This window comes from Cryptomeria japonica, chromosome 2, assembly GCF_030272615.1.
Source record: "Cryptomeria japonica chromosome 2, Sugi_1.0, whole genome shotgun sequence".
NCBI classification, from domain to species: Eukaryota; Viridiplantae; Streptophyta; class Pinopsida; order Cupressales; family Cupressaceae; genus Cryptomeria; species Cryptomeria japonica.
In genome coordinates, this window is record NC_081406.1 from 639,068,048 (window position 1) to 639,092,820 (window position 24,773).

The window sequence follows — 24,773 nt, forward strand, 5'->3', positions numbered from 1 at the left end:
TTATAATTTATTTGAGTGTGATGCATTTTGTGTTTATGTGTTATAAATTAAATTAATGATTAATTAAAGGTTATTGTGACTTTAAATGTAATTTTGATCTATTTAATTTATTTATTGTTGAATATTTATTTAGTATTCATTATTGCTTATTATGGTTTTATTTATTGTTTATTATTTATTGGTTATTATTTATTATTTTTAATTATTTATTATTTATTATTTATTGTTTAATAATAGTTTATTGTTTATTATTTATTATTGTTTAACTATTTATTGTTTATTATTTATCATTTATTGTTTATTATTTAGAGTTGTTTTATTTATTGTTTATTATTTATTGTTGTGATTTATTATTTATTATTTAATGTTTATTATTTATTGTTTATTGTTTATTGTTTATTGTTTATTGCTTATTGCTTATTGCTTATTGTTTTTTGTTTTTTGTTTTTTGTTTTTTGTTTGTTGTTTGTTATAATTGCAAGTGGTTATTTTATTATTTATTTATTTTGTCTTGAGGTGGAACTACCTGTTCAATCTAGAGGGAGACTAGTTGTCTTATTTTGTGGAAAATTATATTTTAATTATTTATGTACTTATTTATTCTATTTTCAAGTTTTGAGGAATTAACTTTATATAAAATATTTGTGATTGGTGTTTTATTATTTGTTAATATTATTTAATTGTTTATTTATTATTTAATATTTTTAGGTTTAGATTTTTTGCTTTTCCTTATGCACTTTATTTAGGAAATTGTGTTTTAATTATTAGGGGGGATTGAGAGTTGATTATTATTATTTTTCTATTCGAAGTTTTGGAAGAATATTTGAGGACAGGATTTTGCAATTACAGATTTTCTTTGAAGCATGATTGGAATTTCTTGAGCTTGATTGTTTGAAGACTTGATTGTTGGTTGAGAAGATTTGTGTTTTAGAATTAGTCATCAACATTCTCTTCTCTCTCTCTTTTTCTTTCATGGGTTTTCAAGTAGGTTTCATTTTGCTCTTGATTTATGTAATTTGATTTTAAAAGATTTTTAGGGGAGTTAGGGTTTAATTGAATTATACTTATCATATGTGATTGTGTTCTAATTATTGTCTCCAAGATTTGGGTTTGCATGAAGTTATAATTTAGTTTTGTAAACTATGTTTGATTTTGAGCCTGTGTTGGTCTTTTATTTGTGGATTGAATTTTTGCTTGAACCTTAGGTGATAGGTTAGCTAGGTACACATAGGAGTAGTAGCTCACTATGGGGGTTAGGGCCCAAAAGTGATTTTCAGGGTAACCCATAGGTGAGTTTCATAATAAGGGATAACATTAATAAATTATGGGTTGGGCTACTAATTAACAAGATAATTATGTGCCTCACTCATGCCTCGTGTGCTCGTATAGGCAAAGGGTGAGAATGGGAAGGCCTGGCCGTCTGTTGAGACGTGGAGCTGGCAAGCCTGGCCATCTATTGAGACGTTGAGTTGACTAGATCGTGCATTGCCTTGTCCTCACGAAAGGAATGTATGGTTCCGCATGAGTTGTCGAAACTATGCGATGACACTCTTCCCTTTGTGTGTCCTAGTTGCCTATTGTGTCAATCTTATGTAGAACCCTCTAGGAATTTCTTTGGATTCCTTTGATGGTCTTGTGTTTTGGTATTTTCTATTTTTTGAAAGTGTGCATGTTATGTTTATTTCCCCTGGCATGTTAATTTGTGTTTGGGGCCTTGTGTATATCTCCTAGCACTAGGGGTGGACCTACGAGTACCACAAGGTTGGGTGGTGATGCTTTTTCCACCCATTGGGAATACTTCAAAAGACTTGCATGTGAGCGGCTAAGTGGACCTATTCTTTATGTTTTAGAGTCTTCATATCTTGGTTATGAGATGGTCTTCCTCTATGATGTAATTTGTAATGTATCTTCCAGAATATTGTAAGAGACATGTAATTTGCATAATTGTGTTTGTATTCAGAATTGTTGATGTTATTTCAAAAGGAAAAGAATATAAAATAAATGTGTATCAATGGATGCTTTGCATGTTTATGGTTTATGTGTTTTGCATGTGACTCTTACTATTAATATATGCTTATCATAGAAATCTTTTGTTTCGTGTTTTAAAATAAACATAAAATAGGTAATTATATGTTAAGTTAGAAATTTAATTTTTAAAATTTTAAAAAATAAAAAATAAAAAATAATTATATTTAAATTGCATTATTAGTTGTTTATTTTCTAAGCTCCCGAGTGGGGTGTTACACCAACAACCAAAGAAATGGCCACCCATTTCATTATTTGTCCCATCCGCCAATTTCATAAAAGTAGCACAAGGCAAATACCCAAGATAATCATGGTCACACCCCCTACTCCGCATGCCCTCGAATTGGTATAGGAGACTCCATCTAAATTCAACTTTAAGGATCCAATAAGGGTAGAAACTTATTGACTCTTTCTCGAAAGATGTATTTTAATTAACTCACCTTACCCAATTAACAAGAAAGAGTTTTAATACTATCCAATACTAAAGAACCTCTTTATCCCATAAAGTAAAAACTTTATTTATTTGTGACATCTCATCGCTTGAGACATAACCACTTCTAAAACAACTCACTTCAACATGATAATCGCCTCATTAACTAAAAACAACTTGTTCTCATAAAATCTTCATATTCCTTTCTTTCCAAACACATGTTAAATAAGTATGAAAAGGTAGATCGCTTAAAGAGAGGAAAATCTGCATTTGGTTTAAGAAGCATCCAACCTCAAAATAATTGAAGTAAACTTTTGGATAGATTGAGGTAAATATGCACCCAAGCCTAAAATCTGAAAGAAAAATGGTAACGAATAAGAAGATGAGTCATTGATTTCTCCTCCTAATAGCAAAGGATGTGCCTAGTTGGACCTATAAAGACCCATCTACTTTGATATATCATGTGTAAGTATTCCCCCATGCATTCTTGTCAAAGAAAAAATACAAATATTATGGAGACAAGCCTTACTCTAGCATTTGGAAACCAACCAATTGAACTACATAAGGGGTTATAAATTCACTAAGTATACAAGCTTAGCTTTGTACCTTCCACATTTTTTACCTACGCATCAAATCATGTCATTTCACTAATGTCTTTTAGCCAATTTTGCACCTAGTATGTGTTTTTGAACCTCCAAAATACCTAAAGACAACAAATCCCATCAATTCAAAAAAAAATTGCTTGTCCTCCCTAAACGATCAAATAATCACACCTTTCTCCTACAATGGGTAAACATGATTTCTTTGCCTTCATAAAGTTCCTCTCTTTCCATCAAAAGGTAATTCTTCTTCCAATATCATCCCAAAAGTTTAGTAATCTCCCAAGAGAAGCGTTGTGTAGAAATTGACCACAAACAAAAAAAATCCATATATGTCATCCTTTGGGAGGATTTATTGTGAAAGTACTCAATGGATCTTTACAATAAATATTTTTGTAACGATTTTCTCCATTTGACAAATAGTTGAGAAATTATTCATCACACCAATTTAACACCCAAGGCTCTATTTTTCCTTTCCAAGTTCCTTTGAGTATATTTTATCCCATGCAATAAAGGAAGTTTATTTTTCCTCTTTAACCTTGAACACAAAAATTGCCATATGATCTATTATAAGTTGCTTAAAATGCATATCAAAATATCGAGGGTGCACATTTGATAAATTGGCAAAGCATTCAATATTGACTTAATCAAAAGTATCCCACTAATCAAAGAAATTCACTTGCATTTCCATGAACGAGTCACTTACTTCAAAGATATCCACCAACCACTTTATAAAAATATTGACCCACTAAGACAAAAAGGGAAACTCCCAAGTATTTTATTAGCAAATATCCAACCTAAAAGCCCTGCACATTGGCTATTTATCCCTACATCAAAAAATAAGTATTAATAAAAAATAGATTTCCATCATTGATTGTTAATTCTAAAGTTTCAATGTAGTTTGATAACAAATCTTAAACTTGAGACCTACTTCAAGCCAGCTTCCTCATACAATAGAATATCATATGCCAATTATTAGTGAGTGAAAGCATCCAATCCTCTACTAAATACTATCCCCTTTAGCCACCCAAGAGCATTAGCAACTTGGATGGACCTAGCCATAGCTTCTATCATGAAAATGATAAAGAGGACAAGGGAACTCTTTTCCAAAGTCCAAACTCCTATCAAGGAGAAATAAAAATGAATTCTCACCATTCTAAGTTAAAATAAAATATTTCTATAATCTTGATCAAGCAACACCAATTAACATTGTCCAAGGCTTTGCAAATATAATATCTAATCAACATGTGTAATTTCATATTGTTAGCCATAGTAGACTATAAACTGATGTGAAATCAAAATATCTTTAATTTTACTCTATCGAAAATAAAGCCACCTTCTTCCACTAAAATGAGCTCAAAAAGAATCTATCTATTAGCCATAGATTTTGAGATAACGTTGTAAATAGTGTTACAATGGGATATTAGTTCAAACTCTATAAAAGAGGATGTAGTAGCATAATTTGGAATGAGTTATAAAAGTACAATTGAAACCTTCTGAAAACTTCTAGTCCATCTAGAATCTTCAATTACCAACCACACCTCCTTACCAACAATATTCCCAAAAAAAGAATGAAAACTAAAAGAAACCCATCCAAACCATGAACCACGACTTTCCCCATTTGAAAGAGAGAAAATTTAATCTCCTCAGTAGAATTATTCAATGAGATTTTTTTTTTTGCACTTTTATACTATAAAGGGAATGTGTGTGATAAATTTTTATAAAAAAAATTTCTCCACCAATTTCAAAAAAATAGCATAAGTCAAATACCCAAGATAATCAAGGAGCATGCCCCCTACTCCTCAAGCTCTCAAATTAGACTAGGAGACTCCATATAAATTCAACTTGAAGGATCCAATAAGGCTAGAAACTTATTTGACTCTTTCCCCAAAGATAATTTTTAATTAACTCACCCTACCAAAATAACAAGAGAGAGTTTTAATACTATCCAATATTGAAGAACCCCTCCTTCCCATGAAGTAAAAACTTTATTTTTTTATTAGCCATAACCACTTCTAAAACAACTCCCTTCAACATGATAATCCCCTCATTAACTAAAAAAACCTTTTCTCATAAAATCCTCAAAATCCTTTCTTTCCAAACACAAGTTAGGTAAGCATAAAAGGGTAGATCACTTAAAGAGAGGAAATTCTTCATTTGGTTTAAGAAGCATCCAACCTCAAAACAATTGAAGTCAACTTTTGGATAGATTGAGGTAAGTATGTAGACAAGCCTAAAACTTTAAAGAAAAATCGTAACGAATAAGAAAATGAGGCATTGATTTCTCCTCCTAATAGCAAAGGATGTGCCTAGTTGGACCTATAAAAACCCAGCTACTTTGATCTATCATGTGTAAATATTTCCTCATAGATTGTTGTCAAAGAAAAACTACAAATCTTAAGCACACAAACCTTACTCTAGGATTTAAAAACCAACCAATTAAACTACATAAGGGATTATAAATCCACTACGTAAACAAGTTTGGCTTTATACCTTCCACATTTTTAACCTACACATCAAATCATGTCATTTTATTAATGTCTTTTAGCCAATTTTGTACCTAGTATGTCGTTATGAAGCCCCAAAATACCGAAAGACAACAAATCCCACCGATACAAAAAAAAATTGATTATCCTCCCTAATTGACCAAATAGTCACACCTTTCTCCTACAATGGGAAAACAAGATTTTGTTTGGCTTCCGATAGTTCCTCTCTTTCCACCAAAGGATAATGTGTGTTCCAATATCATCCCAAAATTTTAGTAATATCTCAAGAGGGGCATTATGTAGCAATTGGTCTACAAACAAAAAATTCTAGACATGTCATCCTTTGGGAGGATTTATTGTGAAATACTCAATGGATCTTTAGAGTAAATATTTTTGTAACAAGTGTCTCCATTTGATAAAGAGTTGAGAAAACATTCGTCACACCAATTTAACACCCAAGGCTCTATTTTTCCTTTCCAAGCATCTAATACCACACCTCTTTTCTTTGAGAAGATTTTAACCCATGCAATAAGGGAATTTTCTTTTTTCCCCTCTGACCTTTAACACAAAAATTGCTATATGATCTATTATAAACTGTTTACAATGCCTTTCAAAATATTGAGGGTGCACATTCAATAAATTAGCAACGTATTCAATATTGACTTAATCAAAAGGATCCCGCCAATCAAAGAAATTCACTTGCATTTCCAGGAACAAGTCTCTTGCTTCAAAGGAATACACCAACCACTTCATCAAAAAGATTGACTCACTAAGACAAAAAGGGAAACTCCCAAATATTTTAGTGGCAACTATCCAGCCCAAAATCCCAACACATTGGCTATTTATCCCTACATCAAAAAATAAGTATTAATAAAAAATAAATTCACATGGTTGATTGTTAATCCTAAAGCTGCAATGTAGTTTGATAACAAATCTTAAACTTGAGACCTACTGCAAGCCAACTTCCTCATACAACAGAATATCATATGCCAATTATTTGTGAGTGAAAACATCCAATCCTCTACTAAATAGAAACCCCTTTAGCCACTCAAGAGCACGAGCAACTTGGATAGACCTACCCATAGCTTCTATCATGAAAATGATAAAGAGGACAAGGGAACTCTTTTCCAAAGTCCAAAGGATAGACTCCTATCAAGGAGAGATAAAATGAATTCCCGCCATTTTAAGTTAAAATCAAATCTTTCTATAATCTTCATCAAGAAACACTAATCAACTTTGTCCTAGGCTTTGCAAATATCATATTTACTCAACAAGTATTTCATACTATTAGCCATGGTAGACTATAAAATCATGTGAAATCAAAATGTCTTTAATTATTACTCTATCAAAAATAAAGCCACCTTCTTCCACTAAAATGAGCTAAAAAAAGGATCTATCTATTAGCCATAGATTTTGAGACAATCTTCTAAATAGTGTTACAATGGGATATTAGTTCAGACTCTATGAAAGAGAATGGAGTAGCATAATTTGGAATGAGTTATAAAAGTAAAATTGAAACCTTCCAAAAACTTCTAGTCCATCTAGAATCTTCAATTACCAACCACACCTCCTTACCAACAATATTCCCAAAAAAATGAATGAAAACTAGAAGAAACCCATCCAAACCATTAGCCACGTCCTTCCCCATTTGAAATAGATAAAATCCAATCTCCTCAATAGATTTATCCATCCAGGCTCTTTCTTTGTACTTTTATACTATAAAGGGAATGTGTGTGATAAAAAAAAAATTGCTCACCAAAGGAGGTACCTCCCAATTTCCAAGAAACTCTCCAAAGAGCACGATAACATCCATTATAATGTCAAAAATGTATTCTAGAAATCTACCTAATAATAAAGAAATTGAAAAAATGTAGTTTGAGTTCCTTCATGCCTAACTCCACCTATAATGTCAAAAGTATCTCCTAGCAATCTGCCTAGTCTTAAAGAAATAGAAGAAATGTAGTTTGCATTACTTCACACTCATGGAATTGAGAAAGAATTTAGTATTTATGATTCTCTCCCTTCATCCATGCCTCCCTAAATTTGTCTTTCTATAAAATCTTCTAACTTCTAATTTTTTTAGAATTCTACCAATAACCATTTTTATCTTGAAGACGGGAGTCTCAATTCATACCAACCAATAGAAAAAATTCACTCAACAAACCCAAACAAACTTCTATCCTTAGTTTCTTTGAAATAAAAATACAATGCTCCTTAATCCACTCCTTGCGATAGTCCTTAATAAAACATTTTTTCTGGACATTATAAACATCTTAGAACCTCTGAGTTTAGGCATCCCTTCCAACCATAGCTTGTCAAATCATCAAAATCTAAATCCCTAAACCATGCCACTTCAAACATAAAAGAGTGATTTCGAGGAGGGTAGTCACTAACAATCTCAAGGTAAATCAAAAAATGACAAGAACCAAAACCTTCATGGAATCTACATTCTACAGTAAGATCCTTATTCAATCAAGAATGAAAAATAATAATCAAAGGTTGTGAGATTTAAACTCTATCCAAATAATCAATCAAAAGATAAGTTACAAGGCTCTAACTACTACAACATGAAAATCTAAAACTTATATACAAAACTAAAATTAAGTTGCCTTAATATGGAATTAACATGCTTAGATCCTTCTTCTTTACAACTAAAAAATAGTCTTCAAATCATGCTTATTAACACTAACTAACATGAACTTATAATAGCAATAAACAAAGCATGACATCACTAGAAGATAGGTGCAATGAGGCACAAATTAGCAACATAAGGGAATCACATAACACATGATTTACATAAAGAGATCCTTGCACCAAAACACTCCACCAAGAAGAGAGGTCAAGTATGCATTATCAACAAATAAATGTAATTACAATACATTCATTTTCATTATCCTTGTTGCCTTCAACGTGGCAAAACCTATACATACCTGTGACAACCTCCCTATGCTTCCCACGTATCCTTGTTCCTACAGAGTAACTCTACATTCAATTGGTCCTCCTTAATTTCTACATCCAAGGAGTTGTTTATATAGAATGACAAGAGCTACAAAAACACCAAACAAGGTATACAAAGAATTCTCTGCATTACAAGCATCCCCAACCCTTGGATTACCTCCACGAAATGTGAAAGGACAACAATTTTGGCTCAAATAATTTCCCTCCAACTTGAGCATCCAAACATAGAAAATAAATATTACATTAAATATAATAAATCACAAAATATCGGGAGACGCCTATTGCCTCTTCCAAGTTCCCACTTGGAGAAGCCCAAAGGTCACTCATTTTTCCACTTCTCATGTCATTAATTATCTCACTCTAAGAATTCACATGTGGGGAAAACAATATTAAATAATTGTGTTTGCAACCCACCTTTACCAATGCTAGCAAAACCCATCACCCCTTATGAATGTCTTACAATATAGTGAGAATAAATATTACAAATTGTTTGTCCACTACACCGTAAATGCCTTAGGACACTTTCTAAGAATGTTGGAACCATGCAATAGGATTAACAAGGTAGATGGAACCTTAATCCTAACATTCTCCCACTTGACATCATACATTGTAAGTACACCCATAGAAATCACAAACAAGAGAAAAATATCATTAGCCATCCATGTACCACATAAATCTTCACCATGCTTTCAAGCTCCAATAAGATACCTACAAAAGCAACCATGATAAGTGTTGGCAGGAAAGTGCAACAGTTTAGATACAATCAAGAAAATCCTATTGCATCTTTTCTTCAAAAAGCTCGCAAAGCATAAGATTCAACAGATGCCATCTAGGGTAGGGATGGGATAGATGAGTCATGTCCCATCCTCTAAATATATAGAGAGAGAAAGATGTATATGACAGAGTATGAGGACAGAGGATTTAACTATGATAAAAATGTGTATGGAATGAATATAATAAGCTAGATGAATATAGAATAGTATAGACAAAGATATGTGATGTAAAAGGAGATATAAGGATACATGAATATACTCAATTGATATTAATAATACGAAGATACCAAAAATTATACATGTAATGTGTTATATGATATTCTTTATGTTCAATTAAACAATTAGTCTTCTATACGATCTAATCCATAGATTTGTATAACTGAGTCTAGGGTATAAACATCAACACTTAGAAAGTACTTTGGGCTGAGAACTTCAGTCTATGTTCCCCAGATTTCTTGTTAATAATAACCACCACAAGCAAAAAACGCATCACATCCTCCAATATACCACCTACTATGACGTTTTCACACATAGCCCCATTGCAAATGGGGACCCCCACATTTTTTTGCTTTCAAGGTTAGTTGTAGTGTCTTTGGCTATTAACATTTCACTTGTAGGAGGTGAGATACCCTAGGTTGTCAAAAGTTGTTCAAGTCATGTCTCTCTTTTCGAGTTGAAGTGAGGTCAGTTATCTCTCAAGGCTTGGCAATGAGCAATTTTGTCATCATCGTCATCTTATACCTTCAAGGTGAAGAATCTAAATATTGATTCATGGGGATTTAGATGATTGATGCAATATGAAGGCTCAGACTGTGTGAGAACACTTTAATAGTGAATAAGGACCTTTTGAGTTCACAAGATGAGTGCTTCTATTCAAAAAAATTGGCTAAGTTGAGTCATAGACAGTGACCCCTTGAATCCACCATTGTGCCTTGGTTGACTATTAGCGACCCCTTCAATCCCCCGTTGTACCTTGGGTGACAGTCAGTGACCCTTTGAAACCCCATTTGTGCCTTGGCTAATAGTGAGTGACCCCCTGAAACCCTCGTTGTGCCTTAGTTGTCAGTCAATGACCCCTAAAAAGTACGAACTGTCTCAGTTAGTACCCCCTCCAAAGTCTAACCTCTCTTAGTCAGTGGGGTATGAAAAGTATGATCTCTTTCTTTCTTAGTTGGTGACCTCTCCAAGTCCAATCCATGATGGAGATGTCGTGTGCTTAGCAAGATGAACGTTTTGAAGATAAATGTTTGATATTTGATGAAGTGGAAGTGATTGAGGAAGTCAGGCAAGCAACTTTTCAGCACAGTCAATGCCCTACCAAAAGCCCGACCTTTCTTGATTAGTGCCTTGTCTAATCCTCGAACTCATTTAAAGCTCAGTCAGTGCCAGGTGAAATCCCTCACCCGAGGATGGAAGATGTTCAATTTTATGATCAAGCAAACAATGAAGGGAGATAAATCCAAGGCATTAAGCATGAAATAAAGATTAAGACTGGCCATTATAAAGGAAAAGCTATCAGCATCTCCAAAGCATGTGTAAGCTCAACATCAGAAGGAAGAAAATTTTCACAATCTTGAATTTCCTCCGAACATCCAAGAAATCACTGCTAGAATAGCAAGAGTAATTAGGGATGGAACTTCCAAGGTGGAGGTGATCAAGTCAAAAAGATGTTGTAGTTTCAAAGTATCTCCTTCCTTCATCTCATTCCCTCCATCATCGTTGCAAGAGCTTGGAAATGTTGAGTATAAAGAGATACGCCTCAATCACCTACCTTTCTGATGAGTTACAAGGACCAGCTAGTTGAGGTGGTACCCAATCAACACTTATCCAATCACATTATTTCAAGCTAAGGTATCCAGATTCAATGCACCTAACTAATCCAACAAGGAGGATAACTACCACATGTGGGCACAAACTCCAATGTACATACTCAAATCATCTATTAGTCAATCAGTCAAAGAAGGATGTGTGTCCTACTCAATGTAATTTTGTCATTGGTCAAGCATTAAATACTTTGTAATGGGTATAACAAACACTAATTAGGGTTTTCATCTTTCAATCTCAACCACTGATGTGGATTTGAACCTGGCCCTTCATTGTAATGAGAGCACTATATAAGGCTCCATTTTTTCATTTGTAAAGGTCAATAGATAGTAGAAAGTAGCAAATAATAATTAGATAGCAGTTAGAGTAGAGTAGGAGAAGAAGGCAAAGATTGTTGCCAAGACTTTGTTGTAAGAAACATGTAAACTTCATTGAAGTTATGGTGAAATTCATATGTTGATTCAACAATTTGCATGGTCTCTACTTATCATTTAATTTTCATGTTGTTAGATGAATGGAAGAAATTTGTGCATGGTCAATGGTGAGCTTGATAAATCCATCTAGTACTACTAACACCTTGCTGATTGTAAAGTGTCTTGTGTAGTCAGTTAGATCCATCTTAGCCAAGCTTAACTTCAATTACTACTTCGTTGATATGTTTCGTCTTCAAGGTATCCATGCTTGTGATAGTGATTTGAAAATCATCAAGTTATCTCTAAAAGATCGCACTAGCCTTGTGCAGATGGTTGTTGCATGTCAAAGCAAAGCTCAACCAAAGATTGTTCATCGCTCTTACATTCCTAGGATTAGAGTAGCTTCCTAAACCCTATTCTTTTTCCCTTTTTTTAAATCAAGTTAATTTTCACGTTCTAGCAATATTCAAGCATTCAAGATTCAACGTAAGTCCACCTTGTGATTCCAGCAATATCACATCAAACAACTGAGTCTATCCAAGAACACGTCAAGACCTGACATTCAGAACCTTTTACTCATCCCATTTGATCACGTAGTTTAGCACTTGGGGAGATTTTTTTCAAAAGAGGATAAAATACTTAGTAATTTAATTCTATGTGGCATTGTGCATGAAAAAGACATCAACAGAATTGGCAATAGAAGGAGGGTTGACAGTGAATACATGAATGCAAACTCTTGAATAGGTGAATTCAGTGGAAGATCAGTGGAGGGTCATCCTCAACACTCGACAAAGGTATCACAAGAGAAAGGAAAGAACATTGGGTTGTCAGTTGGACTTGCAACTTAGAAAGGAAGCATTTCATGTAGCAGGAACCAATTGAGCTTTCAAGCTACATTTGAGATTTGCAAGGTATGTTTTATTCCAAAAAATCCAAAAAGTTGAAAAGTTGAAAATCAAAAAAAAAAAAAAAAAAAAAAAGAAGATTTCTCAATGGAAGAGTTGCCAAGATGAACAAGAAGTTGATATTCTTCAACTTTGGAGGAAATTGAATGCGCAACTACATTCATGTCGTTTGTCTTAGTTTGCATCGCCAAGGCAGTGTACAATCCATAAAACGAATGAACACGATAAAATGCATTACTTGGCATTCCTATCAAGGATAGAATCGACATACAAGGAAGGATCTTCTTTTGGGATGTCCCCAAGCCAGAGGCAAAATCAGACAATTTCAATGTTCCAATGAGCAGTGATACTCTTTCACGTTTCATGGGGATAATCGAAAATTAGCTTGCTCCGAAAGGTAAACTACACTTAGAAAAAATATTGCTACCATCATGGTGTAGGATTCACAATGCACCCCACTCTGAATTCACTTGCTCGTGTTGCAAATAAATTATCAATCAAGTCAGATGCCAATTCGGATTGTCGATCTTAACCTGGGACGAGTATGTCGTCGATAGATCTTGGAGTGCTTACCTTGCAACTAGCAAGTATAGAAGAGTATAAGAACAAGGCATTGCTATATCATCCGACAATGAAGGAAGGCAGTAGCACGTTGATGACACAAGTCTACCTAATGATCAATGCATTGGAGTGGATAGCTTTCCATACCTTGCACCCAAAGAGAAGTACGCTACAAATTCATCCCAAGACGAAGAATCACAGGAAGATGGTGTAAGTGAGCCAGTTGAAACAAAAGTAGTGGCAAGTGATGATCAAGGTGTCTGCCTGGCCATCAAGGGAGACAATGACTCGCGACCATTGCAAGAGAAGAAATTCTTGGAAGAATCCTCACCCATGCTACAAAAGGAGATTATTGAGAATGAATTCCAAGAAGTTTCAAGTAGCAACCTTAAAGGAAAAGATAATCAAATGGAGATGTTGAACAAGGAATTGCAAGTTAACATGAGTGAGCCCAAATATGAAGAAAAGTTTGAGGGGGCACTCAAAGATATCATCACCATCATGCTATTTGAAGGGGCATTGGAAGGTCTCAGAAGAAGTACAAGAGGAGTCACTATCAATATTGTTCTAGGACAAGCGAGTTGTTGCAAGGGGCATCATTGATCATCAACTCTAACCTCCCAAAGTATTGTTGGAAGAGTGGCCAGTTGATAGCATGATTCAACTTGATACTCAATGTGTTATAGTGAGTGATAGCTTGGCATACCTTGTATACAAGGAAGTGGAGAAGAAATGGAAAATGTTCAAGCCAGCAAGATAAATTAAGTGAAGATCAATGCTTGGTAACATAAAGGTATGAAATTCTACAAAAAATGAATACTTGTGAAGATCATCAAGAGATTGAGAAGGAAGATGTAGCAGAGAGCATAGTTGACTTAGAGAAAGCATAAGGACTCAATATTGCTCGACACTTCAGCATTTCAAGAACAAGGAAGCGAGCACTCATTCTTGCTACAAGAAGAATAATCAAACAAGGAGCTTCAAGCCATCCCAAAGGAAGAAACCTCCAACATTATTAAGATAGATCCAGAAGATGATGAACAATCTGAGGTTGCACTATCACTTGAGATCATAAATCATAAGTAAATTGAAGAAATTTTTGAAGATCGAGATATGCTTATGAGATTTCATAAGGATGTCTGGTTTATTCAAGATATTGAACTTGATGTTACCACAGAAGAAAAGAATAAAGAGCAATTTGAGGTTGTGCTAACCCCACTGCTGAGGATTCAAGAAGAACCGGCCAGTAAGAATTTGCATGTCAAGGATGGAAGTAGAATGATCCATCACCAATGGAGACCCCCTAAAGCGGCTAACGGTCTCTCTTCCTACGATGCACTAGTGGATAGCGAGCAACAATCTCTATTTGAACACGAGCAGCGTCAGGTTGTCTCTTTCCTTAATCTTAGCTTTGAAAGATATTATGGTTTTGACTATGGGGACTTTGCGAAAACAACTTGCATATGGATAGATCATGGACCCAATGAGCTACCCCAACTAATCATTTTGAGTGGAGGTTTGCCCGAGTATGAGACTTGCCTTGTGAGAGCCTGCTTCTCCAAATTTTAGGATGAGTTTGCTCAATGTCGAACCATCACCATTGTCACGCTCATGCTGCATAATTTGAGAACTCATGTGAAGCCATGTAAATATACCCCTTCTTTAAGTCATGTCCACTCTAGGAGTCTTGTATATAGTTTAGAGTGTGTTTTCTTTCAGTGTGCTTTAGTTTAGAGTTTTGTTGAACCAGGTAGTTAGTTTGCCTTTAGTTATTTGACTCAAGATCCTTAGGTAGCTCAGGTAGTTTACTTGTTTGTTTTCTTTAATTTAGTTTTTTTTAGCTTGCTTTGGGGTCAGTCATTTTGCTTAGTTTAGATGTCCTAGGTGGGAGCCCTCCGCTTGTGAGATAGGCGTTTGTGTTGTCTCACGGAGTAGCTCATTTTGGACCATATGTTAGGTCCATTTCCTAGAAATCTATTCATGAAGTGTTTTAGAATTTGAGGTTATTCCTCTCTGACTTCATCATTTGGTTAGGACTTGTGCTTGACTCAAAAGAGAATCACTTATCGTGTCTTGATACCGACATCTTTCAATTACTATGTTTCACACTTCATCTATTGCTCTAAGTCATTGTGATTTCTTAGGTGAAGTCGTGCCTAATGAGAAATCTAAAATCCTACTTCAAAGCCACTGTAATTTTCCAACCCAAGTGAGCTTCATTTCTTACGAGCCAAATTGCAAAGTGTGGAAAATAGTTGAAAAGGAAAGCACTATCAAAAGAAAGAAAGAAAAAAATGAGAAAGAGAAGAGGAAATCAAGAAGAAAAAAAGAAGTAAAAAAATGAGATATCAAAGTATTTGGCTTTGGGAATATGTGAGTAACTCCATCCGGGGTATGGACGTTGGATTGGCACCGAAGCAATATGTAATGCCCGCCTAAATACCCTAGAGAAACTAACCAACTAAACAAGAAAATAGAGATTTTTTTTTTTAAAAGGAACTAATACAACACATGTAACTCAAGATAAACATTTACATTCAATTAAGTATGATCATATGAACATAGATACGCAACTAAAATAACTTACATCGCATAGATTCACATTCCCTAGGGTATTCCAACATCATTACTTAGAATAAAATTTAGAACATAAAAAACATCATAGAACTCTACCACATCTTTTCCTACATTAATCCTAATGTTCATTTTAAGTAAGATCTTAGGAAAGTAATCCATTTAACTAAGCCATTATGCTCTCATGAAATATAACCCATTAACAATATCCATTGTCCACATTATCATTAGCTCATGAATTTAAGACATAGTAATGCTACTAATATGAAAGGTTCATTTTAAAGCACCAAATCCAAATGTTCCTACTCAATAATATCAACCATTAGACATCCATAACAACTCTAACCATTAGATCCTAACACCGCAAAAATAGCGCTTCACGCTACTGCAACTTGTCCCGCCCATGGGGCAACTTCAAAATCTGGAGATGGCGCTTCTGCAGCTTGTCTCGCCCAAGGGGCAATTTCAAAATTTGGAGATGGCACTTCTTGGCCCTCGGCCTTTGTCGGTCCTGTGGGGGATTTTGGTAGCAAGCGCTCTTCCTCGGTGGCCGACATGGATATTTCGTCACGCCCTTGTGCCTTTGTCGCTGGTGTTTTAGTGGGTTCTGGTAAGTTGTCAAACGCAACCGCATATGTTGGGCAGAGGCAGATTGGTGAGGCCCTGAGGTCACGGCTTGGGAGACAATCGTATGGTGGGTTAATTCTTGCAACTAATGCCATCTTCGTTAATCTGAATGCAGAGACAGCAAAGGAAATAGATCATAATGCTTTTGTTCTCTACTTACATGGTGTGATCTGTCAGTTTACGGGGCTTTGGCCTTCCCTCCTTCAGTTGCACACTTGGATCTCAGAACAATGGGAGCCTCTGATTACTGGTAAGCTTCATATTTTCCTCATTGCTAAGGGGTTTTTTGTTGCTAAGTTTGATAGTACTTAGGATAGAAACAAAATCTTATGTGATCATTTTTTTAGCTAAGAGGATAGATTTTTGTTAATGACTAAACCTTGGCACTCTGATTTCAACCCTTCTTCTGGAACGTTTAATAAGATCCTGATTTGGGTTTGGCTTCCTAATCTCCCCCTTCATTTATGGGTTGATTCTTTTTTAGAGGAAGTGGGAGATGGCCTTGGAGATTTTTTTATGATGGATGATGAATCCTCTGATATCTTTCACTCCACCTTGCCCACATATTGGTTGATATGAATGTTTCAAAAGGGTTGCCTACTGAGATTTTCCTCAAATCTTCCAAGGGTTCTTGGGTTCAATATTTGGACTATGAAGGGATTCCCTTATGTTGTAGAAGATGTTTTCAAACAGGTCATGTCGCTACACAATGTGGATTTGAGAAAAAGGCAATGGCGGCTACATGGTGGAAAGGTGCTTCTCAATAGCATTATACGGTTTAGAAGAAATTTGATCAGCATAGGAATTTTTCTGAGGTGGTTGCGATGGAATCACAGGATCTAGGGGCATCCTCTCTAAATGTCACAAATGGTGGGGTTGTTGAAACTATGCAAGACTCTCCTGTCGAAACCCCTAAAGTAAGAGAGAATGGGCCTCTAGCTGGTAATTTTGGTGATAGTGCTCTGGCTATCATTTTTGGTGGCTACTCTGATAAGGCCATGTCTGCAGAGAGGAATACAGATGATATCTCTAAGACAGTGGTTGCAAGCACTCATTCTCAAGATAATGGTGCGTTGGTGTGGCATGACAAGGTAGTGCAAGTGGTAGAGGGATGGATTTTTGTTAAGGGCAACAAAGCAAAGTTCTCTAAGCCTTCTTTTGACATGACTCTCTGCTCCCACAAGAGCACCTAAAAATGTAAATCTTGATGGTTCTTAGTTGGGGGCTGGCAATTTTTTTAAATGGTTGTTTGTGCTTTCATGTTCCTATGTTTGGACAACGCTTTGGTTGAGGGTTTCAGATCCATTCAAAATCTGATTGTAAAGGGTTTCAAGTCCCTTCAAAACTTATTTTTGTTGTAATCAAAAACAACTCTAACCATTATCATTAACCATTTCTCAATAAAGACGACCACATCAAACCTTACATATTGCACGACTCCTATTACAATTAATACAAATAACATGAATTACTCAAACATGAAACCGTAATCTCTAATTACAAGAATTATTGTCCCAATTAGATAACACGCCTTTCTCAAAGGATCATCACCTATATACAATATCTACTCCAATAATGAATCATAGTCTCATGCTACATTATTAATATCTAAAGCACATAAGATTACAATGATATTTTCCAATCACAAGGAATACATGATAATCTGATCCAAGAATCCAAACTCAAGTTGAAGAGATGAAGAATCCTCATCACGAACACGAACATCCATGAAGAGAAAATCCCAATGGAAGAAGGCATCAAACCACCTGACCATGTGGAACCAATAAGATCCACCCCCCACTCTAAGCCTAGGCTGACACCTAACAACCAAAGGACACAAACATAACTAAAGACTAGCCACAAAAACATATCCAAATCCACAACACAAGGCTCAACCATCAAACTCACCTCGGCACCCGTGATGCCCATGCGGAACCGTCTCAACCTTTGAGAGAATCAAGGGAGTTCAGTCATGCCTATCCAAGGCCCTCCCAATCTCATCTTGAGCTTGTACTAGCACTCCAGGTCATGAGTAGGGCACCACAAATCATTTATTATCTTATTAATGTGAAACCTAGTACCCAACCCATATAAATTAATTTATTTAAGATTATCACTTGTTTAGAAAACAACCTCCAATGAGATTTCCTAGTGGTCTAGAACCCGACACCCATTACAAGGGATTTCCTAGCGATCTATCTCTCATGAACCCAACACCCACTTGGAAGCCCACTCCCCCAATCATGTTCCTAAACCTTGGGTATAACATAACATACTCATGCAAATAAGGCTCTTCCAAACAAATCACATAATATATCCATCCAAAAGATCCATATCCAAATCAAAATCAAAATCATAATAAATCTAAATCCATAATGCCATAATGCAAAAGCCTAGTAAAATAATAAGCCAACCGTGGAATCAAAAATCTCAAAATCATGATACATCAAAATTGATTTCAACAAATCACTGCAAGGGTATAACAGTACTTCTCAAGACCCCGGTACCCACTTCAAGGGATCTCCTAGCGGTCTCTCTCTAGGCCATATTGCGACATATATTAGATCCTCAAAACCAAATGAATCAAAAAACTGGAAAACATCACAAGGAAGCATAAAAAATCTGAAATCAAGCCTCCAGTGCGGCACAGACTCTGAAAAACAACTAGTAAAGATCATAAACAACAAAATGGTGCCTAAGTAAAATCCTCCAACGCATTTACACATCTCTCTAGAACCTTTACAAATTCTTTTGGCACTTTTGCAACTAAAAGTAGCGCATTCAAAACATAAGATGGTGCTTATACTATGCAAAACGACGCATATACCATATACTCTGGTGCATGTATAATTAAACCGATGCAAACATAAATTAGAATAGTGCATCCATGGCCCAGACCAACGCATATGCCAATCAATATAGCACCTCTATTAACCAGATTGGAGCATATACAAAAAAGTCTAGCGCATTTGATGAGCAGAATAGCACATAAACTATAAGAAACAAGATACAACTCAGAAAGAAGCAAGGTTTAACCACTGACTCTAAAAATCTCGAAATCGAAATTACGAATTAAGCAAAATACAACTAGAAGGTTTAAAGGTCGAACACGTGAGCTAACAATAAAAGAACGGAGAATACACGCTACCAAACTCAACTACGAACACCATTGGACAAAAAGATTGGGAGCTCTGAATTCCAAACTCTAATTTCCAAAATTCATAATATTGAAAAGAAGACTAAGAAAATCGATTTAATAACCAACACGAATAAGAACAACTTCCAACCACAATCATAACTCAACATACATGCAAGGAAAACACAACTCACTAATGTGCTTTAGATATTAATATCTAAAACACAACTCACTAATGTTATCCTCTCTTTTTATCCAATGGCAAATACAAAGAGAGGATAGCATAGAACTTCCAAAATACACAAGAGACATTTTTCAAACATGAAGCATGCAATCTTTCATTTAAATAAAAATACATAAAGAAGATCCAGACAACCGACCTAGAATACAGAGAAATGGACAAAAGAAAATTGAAGAAGAATTTTGAAGTTGTCAACCAAAATCTAGCAAACCCTCCCCACCCAATGCATCAACAAAGAAAATCCAAAACCAAGCCCCAATCCTCAAGCATTCACAGAAAAATCCATTGGGAAACCAAATTCAGAAAATACAATAATTTTCAGCCAAAAGAATTTCTTGACAATAATCAAAACTCCCCATTTTAAATTATCCAAAAATCATACTTCATCGCAACCCAAACCAAAAATAATGAAAATAATAATACAACCTACCAACCATTCCCAAAAATCAAGATAAAATACTATTAAATAATATTAATCTCCAAATACAACTCCCAAGGACCAATAATAAAACAGAGTAAGTAAAATAAATAAATAAAACAAATAGATTAACATTTAAATAATATTATCTCACAACCACAACATCCAAAAGGTCAATCATAGCAAGAGGAAAGTAAATAAACAATAAAAATAATAATTAAATAATCAAAACAATAAATAATTAAATAAACAATAAATAAACAATAATAAACCAACAATAAATAAATAAACCAACAATAAGTAAACAATAAATAAATACACAAATAAGCATAAATACTTAACCAATATAATTCCACCAAATAATCATCAATTAATTACAAGCTCCCAAAATAAATAAATATTTATATTTATTCATACATACCATCATTTAATAATTTACACCAATGAGCTATATATAATAATTAATTAATTAATATCCACAATTCCAAATAACCAATAAAATAAATAATCAAATTCATATATAATCATAAATGCTCCAACAATATAGTTTAAACTTAATACCATTAATATCTCCCACATACATATAAAATATAATACATAAATAATCTTCCATGCATTAAAAAAGTCTGATCTAATAATCCACAAAATAATACTATTACTTTAATAATATAGAACTTGCAAAATTTCCACACGAATAACTAATTCTCACATACAAGGCTATGCATAGTGATATATTCTATCACCTCAATCATAAATCAACAATCCAGCAAGGACCACAAAAGAACCCAACAAGACAACTAAGGATTAAACACTAAAACTAACAAAACACCAACTAAGCCTAAAGTGTGATAAGACCTTATGCCATCTCTGATCAATTTGTCATTGGGATTAGAGACACGCTCAAACCTATGAAATCGGGTGGAGTTGATGTCTAGTACCTGCATCCTGCGAAACACTACACGTCTATACAATAACATATACACTTGCATATATCATAGATAATCAAACAAGTGAAAGGGAGTTGCGACATCACACCTTGGTCATAAATGAGTGGTATAGCATCGTCTCTTCCATGTTCATAGTAGTAATACAATCATGTCAACCACAACATCATCAATAACCTCAACATATCCAATAAGAGCATGAAGTAGGGTTAACACATAACATGATATCATCATCCGCATAAAACCATAATGTATCAACTGTCAATATGAAATGTCTAGCACAAGATAAATCATTATAAGAAATAAACATGAACCACATGTCCTAAATAACGAAATAATCACGAAGCTAATCATAAATCTAACTTCAACAATTATTCTAGAGCATAGAGTCAGCATCGCCATAGTAATCATAATGAATCCACTAATGTCAAAGAGAATATCAATATAAAGAATGAAAAAAAAGGCATCAAGAAGATGAACAAGTCCATAAGTATCTATCACATCCTATCATAAAGGATGAATCAAGGAGGGGAACTACACAATATTCATGAGATTACAACGATAACCTCGTCGAGGCTATAGACGCTCACTGGCAACAAGGCTCTATCTATGATGCTTTTGAAGTTTGGATAACCACATAGCTAGTCACAACAGATTATGAAAGTTACAATGTTCTTGTGAGCCGGAATGAATACAATTGTACACTCATGGGTTATCAAAGACTAAGTGCCTTGATCCAGTTCGAGACTCTTATTCAAAATTTGAGTATGCTTCCTAGTCTCTTGATAGGTTAGGTTGAATTTTCTAGAAGATCTAAGTATGGATTTGGTTTTTATCTTTGAAATGTTCAGGAACATTTATTCGAGGTGGCGCTAGATGTTGTGACATTTTCACACATCGTCCCATTGCAAATGGGGACCCCCACTTTTTATGCTTTCCAAGTTAGTTGTAGTGTCTTTGGCTATTAACCTTTCACTTGTAGGAGGTGTGATACCCTAGCTTGACAAAAGTTGAACAAGTCATCTCTCTTTTCGAGTTGAAGTGAAGTCAGCTAACTCTCAAGGATTGGCAATGAACAATTTTGTGATGATCATTCCACTTGATCATCATCATCTTATACCTTCAGGGTGAAGAATCTAAGTATTGAGTCATGAGGATTGAGATGATTGATGCAAGATGGAGGATTAGACTGCATGAGAACACTTTAATAGTGACTAAGGACCATTTGAGTTGGCAAGACGAGTACTTATGTTAAAAAAATTTGGCTAAGTCAAGTTATAGTCAGCGACCCCCCGAATCCCCCATTGTGCCTTGGCTGACAGTTAGTGACCACTTGAATCCATCGTTGTGCCTTGGCTAACAGTCAGTGACCCCTTAAAAGTCCAAACTTTTCCAGTCAATGCCCCCTCCAAAGTCTGACCTCTCGCAATCAGTGGGGTAGGAAAAGTCCAATCTCTCTCTTGCTAAGTCTGTGGCCTCTCCAAAGTTTGATCCATGATGGGGATGCCTTATGCTTAGTAAGATGAACGTTTTGAAGATGAAAATTTGATATTTGATGAAGTGCAAGTGATTGAGGAAGCAAGGCAAGCAACTTTTGAGCATAGTCAATGCCCTACCAAAAGCCCAACCTTACTCAATTAGTGCCTTGTCTAATCCTTGACCTCATTTGAAGCTCAAACAGTGCCAAGCGAAATACCCCGCCCGAGGATGGAAGATGATGTTCATGTTTATGATCAAGCAAAAGATGAAGGGAGATCAATCCAAGGCATTAAGCATGACATAAAGATTAAGGAAGATCAACAAGTTTGGATCCAGTCAATGATCCCTAGAAAGTCTGAACTTTTCCAGTCAGTGGGGTACCAAAAGTCTAAACTTTCTTAGCTCTCAATCAATGTTACCTCAAAGTATCAAATTCCTTGGATGATTGTCAATGCATGCTAAGAATTCCACCCAAGGTTAAATGAAAGTATCTAAGTCAATGATCAGGTTAGTGGTGGAGGAAGATCAATTCAATGCGTCAAGCAAGACAAAGAGAGATCAAATGAATCATCGATGAAGTGAGAGTCTGATGTGCTAGAGATTGGAAGTCTTTGCTTTCACTTGAAGGCCCACACTATGACTAAGGCATAGTCAATGCCCCCTTGAAAGTTCGGCCTGCCACTGTCAATGCCACCTCCAAAGCCCAATCCAACTTGAGAGCATTTTCTTTGCCACCTAAAAGTTTGACATGCTCATGCTAATTATCAATGGGTGTTGAAAAGCCCAAACTTCCTGAGAGGTTACATCCCAAACCAATGCGGATCAAGCATGTCTCAGACCTGAAAACTATCAAATCAAACATGAAAACAATGAAATCACACTTGCAAAATCAAAATCAAACTTCAAAGATAAAAATTAAAGATTAAACAAAGGGAAATCAATTGCAAATTTGAAAAATGAAGTTGTCCTCTTCTACATTTTGATCAAAGGTTGTTTGTTTCTCAGGTTATGGACGCAGGGAAGAATGAACTTCATCACCTGAAGAAGATAAAGACATGCAAGGAATCAACTCCAAGATAAAGGATCATCAGCTCACATACAACATCAAGATCACACCGTATGACTTCAGCATATGAAGGAGGGTCCAAGACATTGCAACAATCTAAGTTTCAAATTCATACAAGGCAACAGATAGGATGACTTCCATCATAAAGGATAGACACTATAAACTTGTTTCATGGAAAAGATATCAGCATCTCCAAACATCAAATGGAAGAAAAATTTCAAAATCTTGAATTTCCTCTTAAAATACAAGAATCATTGCCAGAATAGCAAGAGTAATCAAAGATGTAAGCTCCAGGGCAGAGGTGATCAAGTCAAAAAGATGATGCAATTTGAGAGTATCTCCTTCCTTCATCTTGTTCCCTTCATCATCGTTGCAGGAGCTTGGAAATGTTGAGTATTAAGAGAGATGCCTAAAACACCTACCTTTGTGATGAGTTACAAGATCAGCGAGCTGAGGTGGCAGTCAATTAGCACTTATCCAATCACATTATTTCAAGCTAAGGTGTCCAAAATCAATTTACCTAACTCATCCATCAAAGAGGATAACTGCCACATGCGAGCACAAACTCCAATGTACCTACCCTTATCATCTATTCAAGGAAGGACATGTGTCCCCCTCAATGTAATTTTGTCATTGGTCAAGCATTGAATGCTTTGTAATGGGTGTAACAAACCCTAATTAGGGTTTTCATCTTTCAATCTCGACCATTGACGTGGATTTGATCTTGGCCCTTCATTGTAATAAGAGCACTATATAAGGCTCTAATTCTTCATTTGTAAAGGTCAATAGATAGTAGAAAGTAGCAAAAAATAATTAGATATCAATTAGACTAGAGTAAAAGGAGAAGGCAAATATTCTTGCCAAGACTTTGTTGTAAGAAGCATGTAAACTTCTTTGAAGATATGGTGAAATTCATATGTTGATTCAACAATTTGCATGGTCTCTACTTCTCATTTAATTTTCATGTTGTTTAAATGAATGGAAGAACTTGAAGATGGTCAATGGTGAACTTCGTACATTCATACTACTGACACCTTGTTGATTGTAAAGTGTCTTGCATAGTCAACTAGATCAATCTTAGCCAAGCTTAACTTCAATTGTTACTTCTTCGTTGATACGCTTCATCTTGAAGGTATCCATGCTTGTCGTAGTGATTTGAAAATCATCAAGATATCCCTAGAAGATCACACTAGCCTTGTGTAGATGTTTGTTGCATGTCAAAGCAAAGCTTAGTTGAGTTCCACCAAAGATTGTCCATTGCTCTTACATTCCTAGGATTAGAGTAGCTTCCTAAACCCTATCCTTTCTCCATTT

General features: G+C 35.2%; 1 protein-coding gene across 3 annotated transcripts in view; it reads right to left on the reverse strand.

Moving 5' to 3' along the window:
* Positions 1-8,360: 8,360 nt before the first annotated feature.
* LOC131055291 (lysine-specific demethylase JMJ32) overlaps positions 8,361-24,773 on the reverse strand; it is a 65,727-nt gene continuing 49,314 nt past the window's right edge. Inside the window, exon 4 of one of the 3 annotated variants that reach the window (XM_059216799.1) lies at positions 8,361-9,114. In XM_059216799.1, the coding sequence (XP_059072782.1) occupies positions 8,996-9,114 (119 nt within the window). In that variant the 3' untranslated portion in view covers positions 8,361-8,995. Of the gene's footprint in view, positions 9,207-24,773 lie in introns of all 3 variants that reach the window. The other 2 variants (XM_057989814.2, XM_057989825.2) reach the window with 2 other exon arrangements.